Source organism: Ochotona curzoniae, unplaced genomic scaffold, assembly GCF_017591425.1.
Source record: "Ochotona curzoniae isolate NIBS_2020 unplaced genomic scaffold, NIBS_Ocur_1.0 scaffold_2683, whole genome shotgun sequence".
In the NCBI taxonomy this organism is placed as follows: Eukaryota; Metazoa; Chordata; class Mammalia; order Lagomorpha; family Ochotonidae; genus Ochotona; species Ochotona curzoniae.
In genome coordinates, this window is record NW_024467100.1 from 1,647,912 (window position 1) to 1,669,225 (window position 21,314).

Genomic DNA, 21,314 nt, shown 5'->3' on the forward strand with positions numbered 1-21,314 from the left:
ATGAGGCAGAAGCTGGAGTCAGAAGCAAAGCTCGGGGTCAGGTGCAGGCAGTCTCATGGGGAGCGCAGGTGTCATAGCCTGGGAAAACCCCCAACTCTGGGTTATGCTTTAGTGGTGGTTTTCTAAAGTGTGAAGTGAAAATCTGTGCTCTCCTTTCAGGTTCGAATGAAATCCATGTTTGCAATTGGCTTTTGTTTTACCGCTCTAATGGGAATGTTCAATTCCATGTGAGTACCTTTTCATATGTTTTTGCCTAATAACCTGCTTTATGATTATATATATGTCAATAGAAACTTCTTGGTAATATTTTATTTTTATATAATTTCCAGCTTATTGAAAGGATGCAAGAATAATTTATGTTCTACATTTGCTAACATTTCCCACTTTTGTTTTCTTTTCTCCATATTGTATATAAAACTACTTCAAAATATTTGTGGAAAATAGAATTAAAATGTAGGTTTATTTTGGTGCAGAATATTTTTTCTATAAATTTTATTTTTTATAATGATTACATGGTGGATCAGGGTGAGAAGGATTGAGATTTAGGGAAAATTGGGTATACTCATTGCTTCCGAATTTGCTATTCTTACTGTTTTTGGGGGAACAGGAGTGACAAAGGGGTTAACCACTCATGATTTTCCACATGTCCCAGTACTCAGGGGTGAGGAACTGCCACCTCATATCAACCCAGAGACTCAGTGTGTACATATTCCGATGGTTCTGTCCAAGTGGTTTGGATAGTTCTGAAATGCTGCTGATTTCACCAATCCGAGGATGATGTCACCCTCCCAATGCCCATTGGCTCCATTCAACGAGATATTTTGCTGTCATTGTTTGTTTGGGATAGTTGTACAGTTCTCTTCTTCTGCTACAGCACCAAATGAACTGTTATATTCTCCTTTTGTGACAGGGCCTGTGTCCACTGCTCCGCCTTTTTCATTAAATAGGGCATGTTGTTGCAGGCAAGTCCAAGGACCTGGGCCAGAATTCCCAAGCCTTACCAGATCTCCCATCCCTAGAGCTCCCAAACCCGACACCCACCTAGTAGGTTGGCACCTGGATGCTAGCCAGGTGACCTGAGCCCCGCCAGATCCCCAGCTCCTGGGGCTCACGAACCCAACACCCACCTCACAGGCAGGCTCCAGGACCCGGGCTCAGCGACACAGGTCCCGCCAGATCCTCCAAGTCTGTGCCTCAGGGACCCAACACCCTAAAACACAGGCCCCAGGATCTGGGCCAGTCAACCAGAGCCCCACCGGTTCTCCTGTCCGCAGGGCTCAGGAACCTGGCACCCACCATGCAGGTGGACCCCCAGGACCTGAGCCAAGCTAGTCTAGCCCTATCAGATTCCCCATCTCTGGCACTCATGAACCTGGACCACACTGGGCCCAGGCTGGCATGACTCCTTGCCTCTCTTCAGTGTCTGCAGCCAGGTCTAGTCTGCCTCCTGTTCCAACTCCTACTGGTGGGTGCTGCAGCCTATACCAGCCCAGTCTGATTGCTGTCCCGATCCTATTGTGAACTGGCTGGCATTGTGGCCTGATCTGGCTCCTCCTGTTCTCTACCCTGATTCTCAGATCTGCCAGTGGGTTTTATGTGCTGGCCCAGACTGGTCTTTCCCCAGATTTGACCTACGTGTATGCCAGTGAGTACTACAACCTGGCATGGTCTGGGTTGCTCCTTGTCTTGCTTCTTGCGTTCACCTGCAGAGACTGCGTCCCAATGAAGGAGTTGTCCAAGCTCCTCTTTCGAGTCTCCTCCCAGTGGCAGTTGCACACACCGGTGTGTCCTTGGAGCAGGTTGACTTTGTCCACCTCCTGCACTGGCAAGAACAGTGACCTTGCTCAACTGGGCCCCCTCCCATTTCTGGTTCTTGTTGTTGGTTGTTGTAGCCCAGGGGTAGCAGGCCTGTACCCAGACACAGCTTTCATGTGTTCAGCAGAAGTCAAGACCTAGCCCAGCCTATTCTATCCCCAACCTGGCTGTCACGAGTGTATTGCAGAGCTAGCATTGTGACATAGCTACTGCCTAAAATGCCAGAATCAATATGGGGACCTGTTTGAGTTCCAGTTACTCCTCTTCCAATCAAGCTCCTGCTAATAATGCTCCTGAAAAAGGAGAAGGGTCCAGCGCACTGGCTCAATTGGCTAATTCTGCCCTTGCAAGCTCCAGGATCCTATATGGGTGCTGCTTGTGTCCCAGCTGCTCCGCTTCCCATTTGTTCCCTGCTTATGGCTTGGAAAAGCAACAGAGAATGGCCCAAAGTCTTGGAACCCTGCACCCACGTGGGAGATCTGGAGGATGCTCCTTGCTCCTGGTTTTGGATTGGCATGAATCAGGCCCAGAGTACCCATCAGCTACCGGCTACATTTTTCCTAGTAGTGTAATACTTGCCTGGGTACAAAGCAACCTAAGCAGTTGCTTAGGTTGCAGTTAGCTGGGGTGCTTCATATTTTTCTAGATCATTTGAGAAAATATATAGACTTTATGCTTCTTTAGTCATATTACTTAATGTGTATTTCCAAAGAAGTGGGACATTTTCTTATATGCTTCACAACAACTAGCAAAATCAAGGAAATTTTGATCTATATTCCCTTTGCTTTTCAGTTGTTTTTTGTTGTTGTTGTTATTGTTTTGTTGGTTACTAGTATTCAGCTTCAAAATGAAGGCAGTCATGTAACGATGTTTTGAATCTCAAAATAGAATTCGAACAACTATAATCTTTTTTAATGATAAAGTCGGTTACTATTGTCTAACCAGCACATAGCAGACCTGAGTAATTACGCCACTGTTTTTGACAGAAGGTAGGGAAACATCCAAAGATGACAGTCATTTGTTAACCTTTGAAAGCTCATTTGAACTGTGTACCACATGTGTAAGAATTTTTTTTCACTCTTTCACTTCCACCTTTTATATATTTTTTTAAAGATTTAGTATTTACTTATTTGTCTACTTATTTATTTATTTGAAAGATAGAGTAGGCCCGGCGTGATGGTGCAGTGGTTAAGGTCCTCACCTTGCACGCCCGGGATCCCATATGAGCGCCCGTTCTAATCCCAGCAGCCCCGCTCCCCATCCAGCTCCCTGCCTGTGGCCCAGGAAGGCAGTCGAGGACGGCCCAAAGCTTTGGGAACCTGCACCCATGTGGGAGATCCAGAAGAGGCTCCCGGCTTCGGATCGGCATAGCATTGACCATTGTGCTCACTTGGGGAGTGAGTCATCGAATGGAAGATCTTCCTCTCTGTCTCTCCTCTCTGTATATCCGCATTTCCAATAAAAAAAGAAAATAAAATAAATCTTAAAAAAAAAAAAAAAGAGTAAACAGAATGGAAGAGAAATTGGACCAGAGAGAGAGAGAGAACTTTTGTCTGGTGATTCTGCATCTGAGACTGGACCAGGCTGAGGTCCAAACCCAAAGTTCTGTCAAGTTTTCATATGGATGGGAGGGATTCAAATACTTGAGCCTTTCACTGTTGCCTCCTAGGTGCATTAGCAGGAACTTGGATGCGAAGCAGAGTAGTGAAGACTCAAATCCAAGCATTCTGCTCATGGAAGTGGATATCACAGTGGTGGCTTACACACTCCACCACCTCACCTGCCCTCTGTCTCTTACTCCACTTCACCCACTTTCTGTCTCTCGGTTACTTCCTCTCTAAGTCTGTCCATTCCTTCCTACCTTGCTTTTTTTTCTTTTTTAAAAATGATTTATTCATGTTAATTGGAAAGGCAGATTTGCAGAGAGAAGGAGATACAGAGAGAAACATCTTCTTCCTACTGTTTCACTCCCCAAGTGGTCACAATGGCTGGAGATGAGCTGATTTGAAGCCAGGATCCAGTAGCCTCTTTGGGTCTGCCCTGCTGGTACAGGATCTCAAGGCTTTGGGCCATCCTTGACTGCTCTCCCAGGTTACAAGCAGGGAGCTGGGTGGGAAGTGCAGCATCCTCATCATGAACCGGCACCCATATGGGATCCTCGTGGTTGCAAGGTTAGGATTTCGGCTAACTGGGCTATTGCACCAGGCCCAGTATGGGCCTTTATCAATAACCATTCTCATTTGCCTTTCATGAAGTTTTCAGTTTTCTTTAATCAGCATGCATGAATATTTATATTTTCAATCATGTTCCTTCAACTCAGATAGCCATGCATGGGAGGTGAAACTGCCCAGTCTGAGCTCTCATGATGTCTGCCTCTACAATAGAGTAGATCTCTGTCCAGTGTGATTTACCAGTTAAAAATGTGCTCTTTCTATAGAGAGATTAATGTTGTTTGGAGATGACCCATTATAGGGATCCTTGAAAAAAAAAATCCGTAACAGTGACCCCTTACACCAGCTGGGTTTTGCCTTTTTCTTGAGCTGCCAGGGCAGCCTCTTAGCCCTGGAGAGGTTCCTTCCTGGTTACATTGTTCTGAATCTCGCTGAACTCACTCTGCCCTGACAGGCTGCAGTCAGTCCTGGTGCTTGTGTGTCTTCCACTGGCACTGAATTTAGTCACTGGGACTGGTAACCTTGTTTCCCCCGCTTTGCTTTCCTTTCCTCTCACCAGACATTATTCCGTCTCCACCCTATCCACAGTCACTGTCAGACACTGATTATTGCTAGCCGATTCAGCTGTCCCTTCCTCTCAGTTAACGACTCCTCTATACCTCTGTGACCATACCATCTCTCTCCCTCCCCCACTTTGTCATCAGTTCTAGCATGAGTATCTGTCCTGGTTTCAGCACTCATTGCCTTTGTTTTCTGCTATTACTGCCTCTTACCCTGACATTAGAATAACTTCCCAACCACTCGCTCTGCATTAGCTAACTCCTCTCCAACATTGTTAACCATCCTCCAATACCTGTTACTCATTTCCTAATAGCATCGTATCCTGGACCTGACACAGTAGCCTAGTGATTAAAGTCTTTGCCTTGCAGGCGCTGAGATTCCGTATGGGTGTTGCAGCTGTTCTACTTCCCATCCAGCTCTCTGCTTTTGGCCAGGAAAAGCTGTAGAGGATGGCCCAAAGTCTTGGGACCCTGTACTCGTGTGGTGGACCCAGAGAAGGCTCCTGGCTTCAGATCAGCTTAGCTCCTGTCATTAGCGGCCACTCGAGGGGGGGGATGAAACAACAGTTAGAAGATATATTCTCACTGTATATCTGCCTTTCCAATAAAAATAAATCTTTTTTAAAAAACATCATATACTACTAAATGAATAGTTACCATTTATTGGACATTGTACTAAACTCTTTACATATGTTAGACTTTTATTCTTGAACAATCCTCTGAGATAAAAATTATAATGTTTGTTTTACAGATGAGGCTATGGAACTCCAAGTTACTTAACTTGCCCCAAGGTCTCAAAACTAATAAATGTTGAGCTGGTTTTTAACTTAGGTTTCTCATACTCTAAAGTCCACATGTATAACTTGCCAACTGACCTTAGTCAGATTCTTTAGTTTGTACAATATTGTATGCTTTGACTTCAACCCATTCTTCAAGCTTTTCTCTTATCAATGTGTACTGGGTTTACCGTACTGTCTAACCTGGAATGATTATTTCAAGATCTTCTGTGCACTGATTACTCCACAACTGGCTGCAACGGCTGGAGCTGAGTCAATCAGGAGCCAGGAGCTTCTCCTGGGTCTCCCACACGGTACAGGGTCCAAAAGCTTTGGGTTGTCCTCAAATGCTTTCCCAGGCCACAAGCAGGGAGCTGGATGGGAAGTGGAGCAAGGGGGACATGAATGGCACCCATATGGGATCCCAGCAATACAAGGCGAGGACTTTCAGCTACTAGGACCATGCCAGCCCTATCTTTTGCATTTTGATTAAAAGTTTATTAAATATGCTTCAGCAATGCAGTTGAGTTTGACTTTTATGTTAAATGAAATAAGCCAGGCGCAGAAATACACAACACTTGTTCTCACTCATTTGTGAATATTAAAAATGTTAATCTCGTTGAGGTATAAAAAAAAATTTAACTTCTGGAACCTTGGAAGAGGAGAAGGAGGTTGGTTCATGAATGGAGAAACACAGTTGAGTAAGAAGAATAAACTTGAATGTTATCTAGCACAGTAGGATGACTATAGTTAGCTATATTTTGTTGTTTATTTCAAAAAGGAGCAGATCTTGAATGTTCTGCACACAGAGAAGTGACACATAGGGATGACCGTTGTGGTACAGTGGGTAAAGTTGGCACATGCAATGCCAGCATCCTGAAAAGGAAACTGTGAGCATCCTGGTTGCTCCACTACCAGTCCGACTCCCTGCTGACATGCCAGCAGCAGAAGATAGCCCAGGCGCTTGGACGCCTGTGCTCGTATGAGAGACCTGACGCAGTTCAGCTCTTGTGGCCATGTAGGGAGTGAGCCCACAAGTACAGGATTCTCTGTGTCTCTTTCCCTGTAACTCTACCTTTCAAATAAATAGAACATTTTATTTCTCTCAATTTTATATGAAAGGCAGAGAGACGAAGAGAGGTATTCATCCACTGGCTCACTCTCTGAAGGCCTGCAGTAGCCAGGGAGCATGAAGCTCACTGTGGGCCTCCATGTGGGTGGCAGAGACTCAAGTGTTTGAGCTATGAGCTGCCACCTCCCAGAATGTGTCACAAACAGGGGAGAGAGGCCTCAAACAGGGGAGAGAGGCCTCAGATCATGCACTTGAATGTGGAATACAGGCGTCCCAAGTGGCATCCCGCTTTGTCACACTCCTATCCCTACAAATTCTTAGAGCTGTAAATGGAGCTCATATTAACATAAACACTGTAGGCATATTCTTTTATGTTTTCATTCTTTGAAACATTTTGCTCTTCTATATTTGAAAAAGTGAAAGGAATTATTTTCAAACCCCAGAAGCTATAAGGTGAAAGTAAGTTATTTGAGAAGATTGCATATATGCTTTAGGTAACCTTTTAATTCAGTTCTATATATTCCATAGATGTCAATTAAGAAATATCCTGTCTGATGTGTATGGTGGGGACTTGGGGGTCTTCAAAGAGAAAGTTATTACAATCCCACTGGTATTAGGATTTGTAATAGTGGTTCTTAAATGAGGTCTGGTAATCCCTGGGGGTCTGTGCAGCCAGTTCAGGAAATCTTTGAAGTTGAAACTCTTTTCCCAGGAATTCTGAGATTTTGCTTGCTTTCCCCACCTGCTCCAACCCCCACCTCCCTGCCCTCATTCTGGCATGAATGAACAGAGAAGTTTTCAGAACATTCATGACAAGTGATACTGCAACAGTCTCGGCTGAGGCAGCTCTGGGAATACAGGCAGTGTTTTAAAAAGGTAAATGTTAGAGATTGCACAAATAAAATAGTATCTTCTCATCACATTTTTTTGTAGCTTTGGAATCAATTTTCAAGATTATTTTTTGGAACATTTTTGTTAATGGGTAATAAGTTCCTTGCCACTGTTAAATGAGTTAAATATTTTTGGCATTTCTCAGTTCATATTTACTTTTTTAAAAAAGCATTTATTTGAAAGGCAGTTACAGAGAGGAGGGGGGAGAGAGAGAGAGAGACAGAAAAGTAACGGAGAGAGAAAAAGATCATCTTCCATCTGCTGGCTGATGCCTCAATAACCAGGTCTGGTCTAGCACAAAGCCAGAAGCCTGGAACTCCATCTGGGTTTCCCATGTGATTGGCAGGGCCCAAATACCTGGACCATCTGCTGTAGCTTTCCCCGGGACATGGGCATGGAGCTGGATCAGAAATGAAATGGCTAGGACTTTAACTGGATAATGTAACCAATACAGGATGCTGACATAGCAGACAGTGGCTTAACGTGCTACACCATAGTGCTGACCCCTTCCGTTTAATTTCTAGCACACGAAAAGTGGATAGGTATAAGTTATACAAGCAAACTCTTTTTAGGGTGTTCATTAATTTGTCAGTATAAAAGGGGGTCCTGTGGCTGGCGCTATGGCTTAGTGGGTAAAGCCAGCATCTCACACAGATGCTGGTATGTGTCCTAGCAATTCCACATCCAATCCAGCTCCCTGCTAATGTGCCTGGAAAAGCAATGACGTTCCAGATGCCTCGTTCCCTGCATGCTCTCGGGAGACCGAGAAGAAGCCCCTGCTACCTGAGTTCAGTCCAGCCCAGCTCTGGCTGTTGTAGGCACTTGGGGAGTGAACCAGCAGGTGGAAGACTCCTGTCTCTCCTTCTCTCTTGTTCTCTCTCTGTACTTTTCCTTTCAAATAAATCTTCTCTTTAGTTTTCTTTCTTTTTTTTTTTTTTTTTCCTTAAAGAAAAAAATCCGAAGAATTGAAACTTACTAATGAGGCAAAGATTAGCAGGAATAATTTAGGTCTGCCTTTAAATATGGCTGTATTTTAGGTACATGTCTCTTTTTAGCATGTTAATCTTTATTTTTTAGAGATGGATAGATTTAAAGTTTCTTTCTCAGACTATTCTCTAGCAGTAAGAAATTGGTCAAAAATAACAGTAATTTTTTTTTGTTGTTTTTTTAGATTTGATGGTAGAGTTGTAGCGAAACTTCCTTTCACTCCCCTTTCCTACATTCAAGGACTTTCCCATCGGAACCTGCTGGGGGATGACACAACAGACTGCTCCTTCATATTCCTGTATATTCTCTGTACTATGTCAATTCGACAGGTGAGTGACCTCATTGCCAGCTAGTCGGTGTACCCCGCCTGACTCTCGTAACCTGAATCAACTTCTGCTGTGTAATGCTGGAAATACTTACATGTTGCTGCTGAAATGTTTTGGTTGATTATGATTCCAACGTATTGTGCTGAAACTGTCTTAAATGCACGGAGGTCTAGGTCATTGATCCTGCTTTCTGGGTGCCACCTTAGAGCTCTCAGATTCCTTCGTCATTACAACTGTCTGAAGCTACGGAAATAAAGGGTGGCTTTCATCGTCTCAATATTATTTTGTTATACCATTAGACTTCTTCATAATTCAGGAACACAAGTGAATTCAGTAATTAGGTTCCTTTAGTATTTTTAGAATTAAGATAAATTCTCATTTATGGAACTTTCACATCAAGATTAACACTTGGCCTAGCGGTTACTATAGCAGTTAGTAAACCCGAGTTCCTTATGAATACCTGGGTTTGAGACCCTGCTCTGATCTCTTGACTCCAGTTTCCTGCTTACGTGGTCCCTGGGAGCACAGGCAGCCTGATAGCTCTGGTAATTGGGTTCTGCCACCCACAAAGGGGGACCTGGACTGAGTCCCCAACTTTCACCCAGCCCTCTTCTGGCTTTGCATGTGTGTTAGAGGGGTGAACCGGTGGCTGGGAGCGCTCTGATTCTGCCTCTCAAATTGAACATACCTACATTCACACACAAATCAACTCTGCAGAAAAGTAAATTACTTTTGGCCAAGTTGATACTGCACTTTCTTAGTGAAAAGGAAAGCTAAGAGAGTAATATAAAGTGTCAGTAGGACGCACAAGAGACACTTAACACTCAATTATTGGACAAAGGTTCAGGCAGAAAAGATTAGAGAATATATTTGCTTTTGAACTGGAACTTTAAAAGTGAAACAAGACTAAAGTCTTTGGCTCAAAGAATCTTAAAATGCATTTTTAGGGGCCCGGCGCGGTGGCGCAAGTGGTTAAAGGTCCTCGCCTTGCACGCCCGGGATCCCATATGGGCGCCGGTTCTAATCCCGGCAGCCCCGCTTCCCTTCCAGCTCCCTGCCTGTGGCCTGGGAAAGCAGCAGAGGACGGCCCAAAGCTTTGGGACCCTGCACCCGCGTGGGAGACCCGGAAGAGGCTCCTGGCTTCGGATCGGCATAGTATCGGCCCGTTGCGCTCACTTGGGGAGTGAATCATCGGACGGAAGATCTTCCTCTCTGTCTCTCCTCTCTGTATATCCGCCTTTCCAATGAAAAAATAATAAAAAAATAAATCTTTAAAAATGCATTTTTAGTATATGTGCTGCCAAAGTGATCACAAAAAATCTTTATTTTTTGGGCCAGGTTGTGTGGCCTAGTGGCTAAAGCCCTCGCCTTGAACTGGTTCTAAGCCTGGTGGCTCCACTTCCCATCCAGCTCCTTGCTTGTGGCCTGGGAAAGCAGTGGAGGACGGCCCAAAGCTATGGGACCCTGCACCCACATGGAAGACCTGGAAGAGGTTCCTGGTTCCTGGCTTCGGACCTGCACAGCACTAGCTGTTGCAGTCACTTGGGGAGTGAATCATCGGATGGAAGATCTTCCTCTCTATCTCTCCTCCTCTCGGTATATCTGACTTTCCTATGAATAAATAAATCTTTAAAAAAATCTTTACTTTTTTTTGTTTATTTTTATTGGAAAGTCAGATATATAGATAGAAGGAAAGAAAGAGAGAAAGACCTTCCATTTGATGGTTCACTCCCTAAGTGGCCGCAACGGCCAGAGAAGCACTGATCCAAAGCCAGGAGCCCAAAGGCTATTCCAGGTCTCCCATGCAGATGCAGGGACCCAAGGCTTTGGGCCATCCTTAACTGCTTTCCCAGACCACAAGCAGGGAGCTGGATGGGAAGCACGGCTACCAAGAATTGAACCATCCCCCATATGGGATCCTGGCTCATGTAAGACGAGGACTTTAACCACTAGGCTACTGCACCAGACCTGAAATCTTTTTTTTTTTTAAGTTATTTTGTTTCTGAGCATACAGCTACTCATCAGGTGATACAGTAGGGGAGATTTTACACATGCAGTCAATATGAACATAATTCAGTATTTATTGATTTTTCCCCTTCTGAGTACTGTCTGCGGCTGAAATTGTTTGTTAGCCTAGCATGTGAGAATCAGCAGGAAGTGGAATTATGAGTTTATAACTCGCAAAGATCTTTATGATTGTGTTGCTTTATACTTTTCCCAATTACTGTCTCACCGCATTCTGACAAATACAGCATTCCAGCCACTCTGGGTTGTATCACAGCACAGATTCCGTACCACACTCACCTGAATACATTTTCTTTTTTCTTTTAAGATTTATTTATTTTTATTGCAAAGCCAGACTATATATGTATATATAGAGAGAGAGACAGAGAAAGATAGAGAGGAGAGACAGAGAAAGATCTTCCATCCAATGATTCACTCCCCAAGTGACTGCAATGGCCAAAGCTGGAACTGAGCCAATCTGAAGCCAGGAGCCAGAAGGTCTCCTACCCAGGTACAGGGTCCCAAGGCTTTGGGCCATCCTTGACTGTTTTCCCAAGCCACAAGAGGGCAGCTGGATGGGATGCAGGGCTGCCAGGATTAGAACCAGCTCCCATATTAGTTCCCGGCACAGTCAAGGCAAGGACTTTAGTCATTAGGTTACTGCACCAGGCCCCCGAATACATTTTCTACTCCAGCTTATGTTTCTCTGTGGGGCCTCCTCCTTTTTACTAAATGCAATTGAGTTTCAAGTCTTCAAAGACTCATGTTCTGCTTCTTACTGTGTTATGGAGGATAGATGAAAGAGGAGTATGATTAAATGCACAAATATCAGAAGACTATTAGGATAACCCAGCCAAAATCATTGTTATGTGCAGATGAGAGAGGTGAAAAAGAGGGGACAAGATTGAGAAACAGATAAGAGGTAGAGCTAGTAGAACTTGGTGGGAGGAAGGGGCACAGGTTTCTAGGACTCACAGGTTTCTGTCTTTGGTGACCAAATCAGAGTGGTGGAATTTGAAGACACTTTCCATAGTGGTCTACCTTGGATGTTGTGAGCTGTGGAGCTTCTGTCTGTGTACCCGATATGGACTTACTCCATAAGCCCACTATTACAGGATGGAAGCAGCCATAGATGCTGTGTAATTGAATGAACGTGGCTGTGAAACTATTATAAAACCACAAAACAACCTATCACGGTTTGCTAACTCCTGAGAATGTAAGTATATGATACATGCTGTTAAATTAAAATGGGAAAATCAACATATCCATGACTGATATAGCCTCGTAAAATAAATGTTAAATACAAAACCAAGGGAAGGACACAGTGAAACATAGAGAAAAGTCCACTGTGTGTTTTCTTTCAAGGAGGATGTGTACAAATCTTTTGTTTCCATTTGTCCAGTTCTGTACACTACTATTAATAATTGGTGATGGGACTGGTATTCAGACATTAGGAGGCTAGAAAATTCCTCTGTTCCCATTCTTTAGTGACTTTTATTGCTGAGTGTGGGTTTGCATTGCCTTAAACACAAAAGATTCCAGTGCCATTGCATCGTGCCAACACTGCAGGCCCCTGGGAGGGAAGGTTGGCTTAGACCAGCAGAAGTTCCCCAATTTCTGGGGTCCCACATCCCCATTTGTTTTCTTTGAAAAATATTTTTTACAAGATTCATTTATTTTTATTGGAAAGCCAGATTTACAGAGAGAAGGAGACACAGAGGGAAAGATTCTCTATCTGCTGATCCGGTCCCCAAGTGGCTGCAAGAGCCGAGGCTAAGCCAATCTGAAGCCAGGAGCATCCCCTCATCTCCCATGCAGGTGCAGGACCATTCTCGACTGCCACAAGCATGGAGCTGGATGGGAAGTGGGGCAGCCAGGACATGGATTGACACTCATGTGGTGTCCCAGCAGGTGCAAGGTGAGGACCCACTAGGCTACTACACCAGGCCCATTCTTCGAAATATTTGTGTTTTTTGTTTTGTTTTGAAGATTTGTTTATTTTTATTGGAAAATCAGATATATAGAGAGGAGGAGAGACAAAGAGGAAGATCTTCCATACAATGATGCACTCCTCGGGTGACCGCAACAGCTAGTGCTGTACCAATCCAAAGCCAGGAGTTCTTCCAGGTCTCCCATGCAGGTACTGGGTCCCAAGGCTTTGGGCCGTCCTCGACTGCTTTCCCAGGCCACAAGCAGGGAGCTGGATGGCAAATGGGCCTGCCAGGGTTAGAACCAGCGCCCATATAAGATTCCAGCACAATCAAGGAAAGGACTTTAGGTGCTAGGCCCACCATGCCAGGCCCTAAAATGGGATATTCCAAGACATTCAAAATCTTGGAGAAAAAAAAAAATCACCAAAATGAGATCTCCATAGAAGATTGATAAATTCAACAAAAAGAAATATATTTATGGGTTAATATTTTTCCTACGTTAACCAAGGTCCACTTTGACTAAGTATGAGAGACGATGTAATTCAGCCAACCAACAGCAGTCACTTTGCGATACTAAATATCCCTTAATTATGAAAAAGATACGATTAAAACAATTAATTAGATTTTGTCTCAACCTAAAGAGTAGAATGCTCTGTCACAGTAATAATTCTTTCCTAGACTTGCCTACCCATTCATGTATTTATTCCACAAAATTGGGTGCAGATGTGTAACAGGCACTGTACCGGGAGCTTGGTCTGTAGTGGTTAATTGTAGGAAAGCTGCTTGTCATGGAGCTTTAGATGTCAGAATATACCACATCCAAAAACTAAAGAACAAAAATCATATAATAGTATCAATAGATGCAGAAAAGTCTTTCGACAAAATTGAACACCACTTCATGTTAAAAACAATTTCTTCATGTTGTGATAATTAAATGGCAATGTTATGCACATACTGGTCACTAAAGATTGGCGTTGTGGTATAATGGACTAAGCTGTCTTCTATAATGCTGGCATCAGATTTTGGACTGCTGTTCAATTCCCAGCTGCTTCACCTTTGGTACGGTTTCCTGCTAATGCATCTGGGAAGGCAACAAAGAGTGGCCCAAGTGCTGGGCCCCTGCCATTCATGCGGGAGACCCAAGTACAGTTCAGGCATTAGCTTCACCCCAACACAGCCATAGCCATCATGACCATTTGGAGAGAAAAGCAGTAGGTGGAAGATCTCTCTAATTCTGTCTTTCCCTGTCTCACTGTTACTCTGCCTTTCAAATAAATATCGTTTTAAAGAAATAGTAATTGTTTTTAAAAGTCACAAATACAAACAAATTAGTTAACTCCTTCCCTAAAATTAGAATTTGTTTTACTGCTGAAGATAGGAGTGAATGTCTGTACAAATGAAAGCATGGAGATAAGTTTCTCATTTTATTATTTTTCCTTAATCTTTGTTTCCTTGCTTCATGTTTGGTGGAAATCTTGACTTGAATATCTCAATTATTTCCTTTGTGTGAATTTGCCAGCTTCCACTAGAGGTGCTAGCTTAGTCCAAGCTAGTGATAGAAATAAAGACTAAAATGGGCCGGTGTTGCCAAACAGTGGCTTTAAACTATCTCTTGTGACACCAGCATCCTCCTATCAGAGTGCCAGTTCAAGCCCAACCCACCAGCTAAGTCTAACCTGCCTGGGTAGATAGCCTGTGAGAGCCCCAATGTGTGGGCCCCTGCCACATGTGGGGGACCCACCTGGAATTCCTGGCTCCTAGTCTCAGCCTGGCTGAACCCTTTAGAGAGTGAACGAGCAGGAAAGATACTACCCCTCCTCTCTCTTCCTGACCTCCCTTTTCAAGTAACTGCTTGGAATAAATAGAAATGTAATTCCTAAGTTTAAAGGACTTAATTTTTTGTTGTTGCTTAATAACTGTGAGTAGATTGTAGATTGAATAAATTATGAATATCTATTATCATATAGTCCTCTAAAGCTCTACAAAAATCCCAGCAAAGTTACTGGTAAATGCCTAAGAGAAACCTGATCGTTTCTTATAAGATTCAAAGTTAAGGAGGAAAAGTCAGGGAAAGGGGGCTTTGCTTGCACTGGCTCACTCCACAGATGCCTGCAATAGCCAGGGCTAGGCCAGGCAGGAAACAGGAGTCCAGAGCTCTAATCGAGTCTCCCAGCTGAGTGGCCCCAGCACTTATGCCATCATGTGCTGCCTCCGAGGATGCGTTGGCAAGAAGCTGAGTTGGAGGAGACCAGCTGGAGCTTGCCCTGACTGTAGAACGCAGGCACTGGTTTAATCAGCCCACACTATGCCACAGTGCTTCCCCAAAGGTGGCAATTTAATAAATTGATATGGATGTAAAAGCTATGTATGATTATAATTTAGAAAAAAGTGTCGATGAGAATTGTCATTGTCTCTTTTAAAAGGTTTATGTGCTAAAGGGAAGTGATAGAAGTAAATGACTTATTTCACATTTTTCCTTTCCTACGGGAAAGAATTCCACAGAATCTGAAAATGTTAAGCTCATACAATTGAATAAAGTAGTGTTTGCCTGCGGGATAGGAGTGGGGCTTAAGAAAAGAGGACCTGTTGGCTAAAGGGTATAGAGTTTCAGTTTGGAGGAGATTAGGTTCTGGATATTCAGGAAACAACACAGCAACACAAAAATAGAGCTATGAAGTGATGGGTATGTTAGGTACTGCGGGTTGCTTTGATTGCAGTGGTCATTCCATATTGTACACCTGTATCAAACATGTTGCATACCTTGACTATGTACGATCTTACTTGTAAAACTGGAAAACAAAAAATATGTCATTTTTGTAAGAACTGGTTCTGATTATATAAATGTCTCAAGTCAGCAAAAATGAGAGAAGTGCCTATGCTAAGTGCCTATGCTCCTATACCACATTGCTAACTTTTCATTGCATTTTTTAAGGCAGAGGACTACATTTTTTTTCTTTAAAGATTTACTTATTTTTATTGGAAAGGTAGATATGCAGAGAGAAAGAGATACAGAAGGATCTCCTATCTGGTGGTTCACTCCCCAAGGGGTCACAATGGCCAGAGCTGAGCTGATCCAAAGCCAGGAACTGGGAGTTTCTCCCAGGTCTCCTACGTGGGTGCAGGCTCCAAAGGCTTTGGGCCATCCTCGACTGCTTTGCATGGCCGCAGGCAGGGAACTGAATGGGAAGTGGAGCAACTGGAAAAAAAATTGGTTCCTATATGGGATCCTGGTGCACACATACAAGGATTTTAGCCACTGGACTACCACACCAGGCCCATGATTTTTTATCTTAAAGATTTATTTATTTATATTAGAAGGGTAGATTTATAGGGAGAAGAAGATTCAGAGAAAGATCTTCTGTCTTCTGATTCTCTTCCCAAGTGGCCACAACAGCTGGAGCTGAGCTAATTTGAAGTCAGAAGTCTCATGTGCATCTCCCACGCAGGTGCAGGGTCCCAAAGCTTTGGACTATCTTTGACTGCTTTCCCAGGCTACAGACAGGGAGCTGGAAGGAAAGTGGAGCAGCCAGAATTAGAACTGGCATGCCCATATGGGATCCCGGGCATGCAAGGCAAGGACTTTTAGCCACTAGGCTATTGTGCCAGGTCCCTATCCAATGGGTTTTAAATTTCAAATATTTTCAATTCTAGATTTTTCACTCTTTTCTTCTTTTGGTATCTTTTTTTCCCTGCTGAAATTTCCTGTTCACTAACATGTATTTTATATCTTCAGGCATAGTTATTTGGCTGCTTTTAAAAGCTTGCCTGCTAATTGCAGCATTGAAATGTGGACTCTGTTGCCTGTTCTCCTAAATGTGGGTGTGCTTTTCTGTTTCTTGATATATCTTGAATTTGGGGTTGTATCTTAGACAGTATAACTGATAGGCAATACTCAAATTCATTCTCTTGCATGAGTATTTATTTTTGATCTATTTGTCTAACCAGGCACTTGCCTTAGTCCTTTGTACTGCTGTATCAAAATAAAATAAATGGGATAATTTATTAAAAGGGAACTTTGTTGTTCTGGAGACTAAAAAGCTAACCATCAAGTCAGTTGCATTTAGTCTGTAGAGCAAGCCTGTCTGTGCCTGCGTCACTGAGAGCAGCTCCACTGTTCTCGGTGAGGAAGGGATGAGGGAGCTCTCTGGGGCCTCTTGGGTGAGGGCACTAATCCCATTCGTGAGAGCTCTGCACTCAGAACCCAATCCAGATCCCAAAGACCCCCTACCCCCTGATACTACCACCTTAGTAATTGGGATTCCACAGGTAGATTTTGGAAGGACAAACCTTTTGACTACATACCCCATCTCTACAGCTTCCCTCTGTTGTGGGTGACAGCTGAAAGCACAGCTGTTTCAGCTAGGCTGCTTAGAGGCTACGTCACACCTGCATAGTTGAACAGTCCAGCAGAGACCTAAGCAAGGTTTCATTGCAAGCATTTGGGCCTCTCCTTTTTAAGACTCTACCTTCTAGGATTCTTTCCCTCAATTTTCAGCAGCTGTGTTTCTCCTGAACTTTTCGGACTATGGACCAATAAAATCTTCTTTCATCCTGAGTTTTAGACACCCGACATGGTGCCAACTGGACACTCCCTTCAACTGTGAGATTTTTAAAAAATCAAATAAGCATCTTCCTACACTGCATTAAAATTCAGAACATTCTTCCTCTCTGGTCCTCAAAGGGACCAAGCAAGAGATCTGAAGGACATTGTTGTTGAAAAGTTGGGGGGGAAAGAAATGAGATGAAAGAGGCAGAAAAAGATGGTTACTTGATCCCCAGGAGAAGGGGTCTTCATTGGCTTACCAAGGAGGCCTTCCATCACCCTATAATAGGAAAAACCCGTTTAGCCTTAGAAAGGAATTAGCATAACTCTAAGCAGATGTGATATAATCATCTTTCATAATTTTTTGATTTTGCATAATATGTGTTGAAATCTCCAGCATCATTTGTGCCAACACACACAGACTCTAAAACAGAGCTCTACAGAACTCTGACTCCTTGAAGGTGCTGAGTAGGAAAAGGCAAAAAAAAAAAAAAGAGATTCTACAGATGGCTTGAGGTCCTTGACCTTACTTTGTTTTTTCCCTGTAGGTCAGACTTTGTTCTTATTTTGTTTTATTTTGTTTTTTTTTTTTTTCAAAGATTTTATTTATTTACAAGGCAGAATTACAGAATGAGAGAGAGGTCTTTTATCTGCTCGTTCACTCCCCAAATGGCTGCAACACCTGAGCTGTGCCAGGCTGGAGCCAGGAGTCAGGAGATTGTTTCACGATTCTCACATGGATACAGGGGACTAAACACTTGGGCCATCCTCTGATGTTTTTCCATTCACATTAGCAGGGTGCTGGAGCAGAAGTGGAGCAGCCAGGAACTGAACTGGCACCCATATGAGACACCAGGACCACAGGTGGCAGCTCAGAGTACCATGCCACAGTGCCAGCCCCTACTGTTTCTTATTTTATTTCATTTCAAATGTATTTTTATTGCAAAGGTAGATTGGATATACTGTAAGAAGGAGAGACAGAAAGGTCTTCCCATCCACTTGTTCACTCCCTAAGAGACCACAACAGCCAGAGCTGCACCGATCTGAAGCCAGGGGCCAGGAGCTTCTTTGGGGTCTCCCACGCGGATGCAGATCAGATCCCAAGACTTTGGGCCGTCTTCCATTGCCTTCTCAGGCCACAAGCAGGGAGCTGGAAAGGAAGTAGAGCCGCCAGGACTCAAACTGGTGCCCATATGGGAACTCAGAGCTTGCAAGGAGAGGATTTAGCCATTGAGCCATCACATCGGGACACCACCACCACCCACCCTCCCCCAACTATTTTTTTAAAGTGATTATAATTCTGTAAAATATGATCTGAAAATTATTGACCTTATCAGTCCCTGTCTTTTAAGAGCAAGGAAATTGGAATTTGGTACCAAGAGAAAGTACTGTTTTTTCTTTGCCCAATTTGTCAGTGCTAGATACCAAGTTGTCTGACTGCCAAGTCATTATTGCTTCAGTTATATCTCTATATTGTCAGTTACTCTCTATGTCATTCTCCAAAATAATCTATCAGTAAAAGAATCATTTGAAGTGACTAGATAATGTTATTGAGAACTAATGACATACTGTGATTAATTGGAACTCAAGGCTGGTTGTCAGGTTCAGGAGAAACTAGCAGTAAGCTGAGGGGTGCTTGGCCAAGTTATTTTAGCTGAATGCCGAAGGAACAAACCATTGCAGAGTGTGTTGCGGGCCAATGACCTGGGTCTTCCCAAAATATCCAGTGAGCATCCGGCAGCTTCCTTTTCTTCCTCACCGGTTCTCAGTTTTAGGGAAGAGGAAGGAACGCAAATCCTGTGGTGGTCTTTTTTTTTTTTTTTTTTTCTGGGTTTCCTGGTTTCCTGCCAATACAAGACATGTCAATGGGAAAATATTTTTCCTGGTTTTTTTTTTTTCTGCTGCCATACAGTCTTAGTTGTTACACAGCACTGAACAGAAACTCAAATTGTATTTTCCACAAACCTGTTCACATTATATTTTCCATTTGCATTTCTTCTTATAGCATCTTCATTGTTTATGAAATATCCTATTTTTTATTTTCAGCAAAATGAACATATTTTTTAATTTTTATTTTTCATGATGCAGCTCAGGGATTTTCTCTTCCAACCTCTCTCCCACCACTGTTTTTATTTATTTATTTATTTATTCATTCATTCATTCATTTATTAAAGGTTTGTTTATTTTTATTGGAAAAGTCAGATTCACAGAGAGGAGATACAGAAAGATCTTTCATTTGCTGCTTCACTCCGCAAGTGGCCACAACGGCTGGAACTGAGCCGATCAGGAGCCAGGAGCTTCTTCTAGATTTCCCACATGGGTGCAGGATCCCAAGGCGTTGGGTTGTCCTCGATTGCTTTCCCAGGCCACAGGCAGGGAGCTGGAAGGGAAGTTGAACAGCTGGGATACAAACCAGTGTCAGTATGGAATCCCGGCATGTGTAAAGTGAGGACTTCAGCCACTAGCCTATCATGCCAGACCCTCCCACCTCTGTTTTCCTTCATATTATTATTATTCAGCAACAATCACCCCATCATTCTGTTTAAGTATATCCTGACATTGTTGGTATAGCCAGTGATAGAAAGTCCAACATCCTATTGTCAAGATAAACTTACCAAATTCATTGGAAGTCCTTTTCTTTGGGAGTAGAAATGCATACTGTAGTATTTCTTCGCTTCTCAGTGTGTTAGCCTCTGTTAAACAGTTTCTCTAGATGGATGTATGTATAAACATGTCTACCTATATATTTATTGATTTTGTACAAAATGAACATTTCTAAACTAAATTTTACTAATGAAGAAGGAATGAAAATTTGACCTCTGGGCCAGACTCAGTAGCCTAGTGGCTAAAGTCCTCGCCTTGCATGTGCCGGGATCCCATATGGATATTGGTTTGTATCCCTGCTATTCCACTTCCCTTCCAGCTTCCTGCTTGTGGCCTGGGAAAGCAGTCTAGTATGGCTCAAAGCCTTGGGACCCTGCACCTGCATGGGAAGCCTGGAAGACACTTCTGGCTCCTGGGTCTGGATCGGCTCAGCTCTGGCCGTTGCGGCCACTTAGGGAGTGAAGCAGCAGTTGGAAGATCTCTGTCTCTCCTGTCTGTAAATTTGACTTTCCAATAAAAATAAAATAAATCTTTTTTTTTTTTTTTTAATGAGCGAGTACGATAGCCTAGCAGCTAAAGTCCTCGCCAGGTTCCCATATGGGTGCCGGTTCTAATCCTGCCAACCCCACTTCCCATCCAGCTCCCTGCTTGTATCCTGGGAGAGCAGTGGAGGACGGCCCAATGCCTTGGAACCCTGCACCCGCGTGGGAGACCTGGAAGAAGTTCCTGGCTCCTGTCTTCAGATCGGCTCACCTCCAGCCATTATGGCTGCTTGGGGAGTCAATCTTCCTCTTGGGGAGAAGATCTTCCTCTCTGTCTCTTCTCCTATCTGTATGTCTGCCTTTCCAATAGAAATAAATGTTTTTTTAAAAAAAGAAAAAAATTGACCTTCAAAAAATTAATAACTAAGAAATCTTGGGAAAGCGATCAGGTCCAGTTAAATTTTTTATTTCTTTTTATTTTATTTGGAAGGCAGGAGAGAGAAATGTTTCATCCATTGATCCATTGTTGTATGCCTACGTGCCTGCAGCAGGCTTGACTGGGCCAGAGCAAAAGCCAGGAGCTCCAAGAACCCAGAAGTCAATCCGAGTCTCTGACATAGATGACAGAATCCCAAATATTTGTGTCGTCACCTGCTCCTTCCCAGGGTGTGTGTGACTGGAAAACTGGAATTGGAACTAGAAACAGGACTTCAACCATGAACTCCTGTTTGGAATATAGGTGTCCAAAGTGATATGTTAGCTGGCTGTACCAAGCACCTGCCCCACCAGTCAGGTTAAGGTCAGTGGATGAGATTGTTGTTGAAAGATACAAAGAATATAATGCATACAGAGATAACCTGCTGCCTAGTGTGATGTTCAGTGAGTTCTGAGTTATTGTGAAACTGTTGGTATCTTCTCTGTTTTCATGCAAGGACAAGCCTGCTTAATGGAAGCATATGGATTTAAATAAGAATACAAATAGATCAGATGTTTAGAACAATGTATTCAAAAGCTGTTGTTATTTCAACTTCATACTATGACCTTCACTTTAAAAAAAATCATCCACAAAAATATTTTTATTTTAAAATTTGCTTAGCAATATTTAGGAGGTGAAAGGGGCAAATATGAAAGTATATAACTGTTATTAATAAC

At 43.2% G+C, this 21,314-nt stretch overlaps 1 protein-coding gene across 1 annotated transcript in view; it reads left to right on the top strand.

The window, feature by feature from the left end:
* TMCO1 (transmembrane and coiled-coil domains 1) overlaps positions 1-21,314 on the top strand; it is a 50,748-nt gene that overhangs the window by 23,915 nt on the left and 5,519 nt on the right. The window contains exons 5-6 of the mRNA XM_041003183.1: positions 160-227; positions 8,457-8,601. Coding sequence (XP_040859117.1) covers positions 160-227; positions 8,457-8,601 — 213 coding nt within the window. The remainder of the gene's footprint in view (positions 1-159; positions 228-8,456; positions 8,602-21,314) is intronic.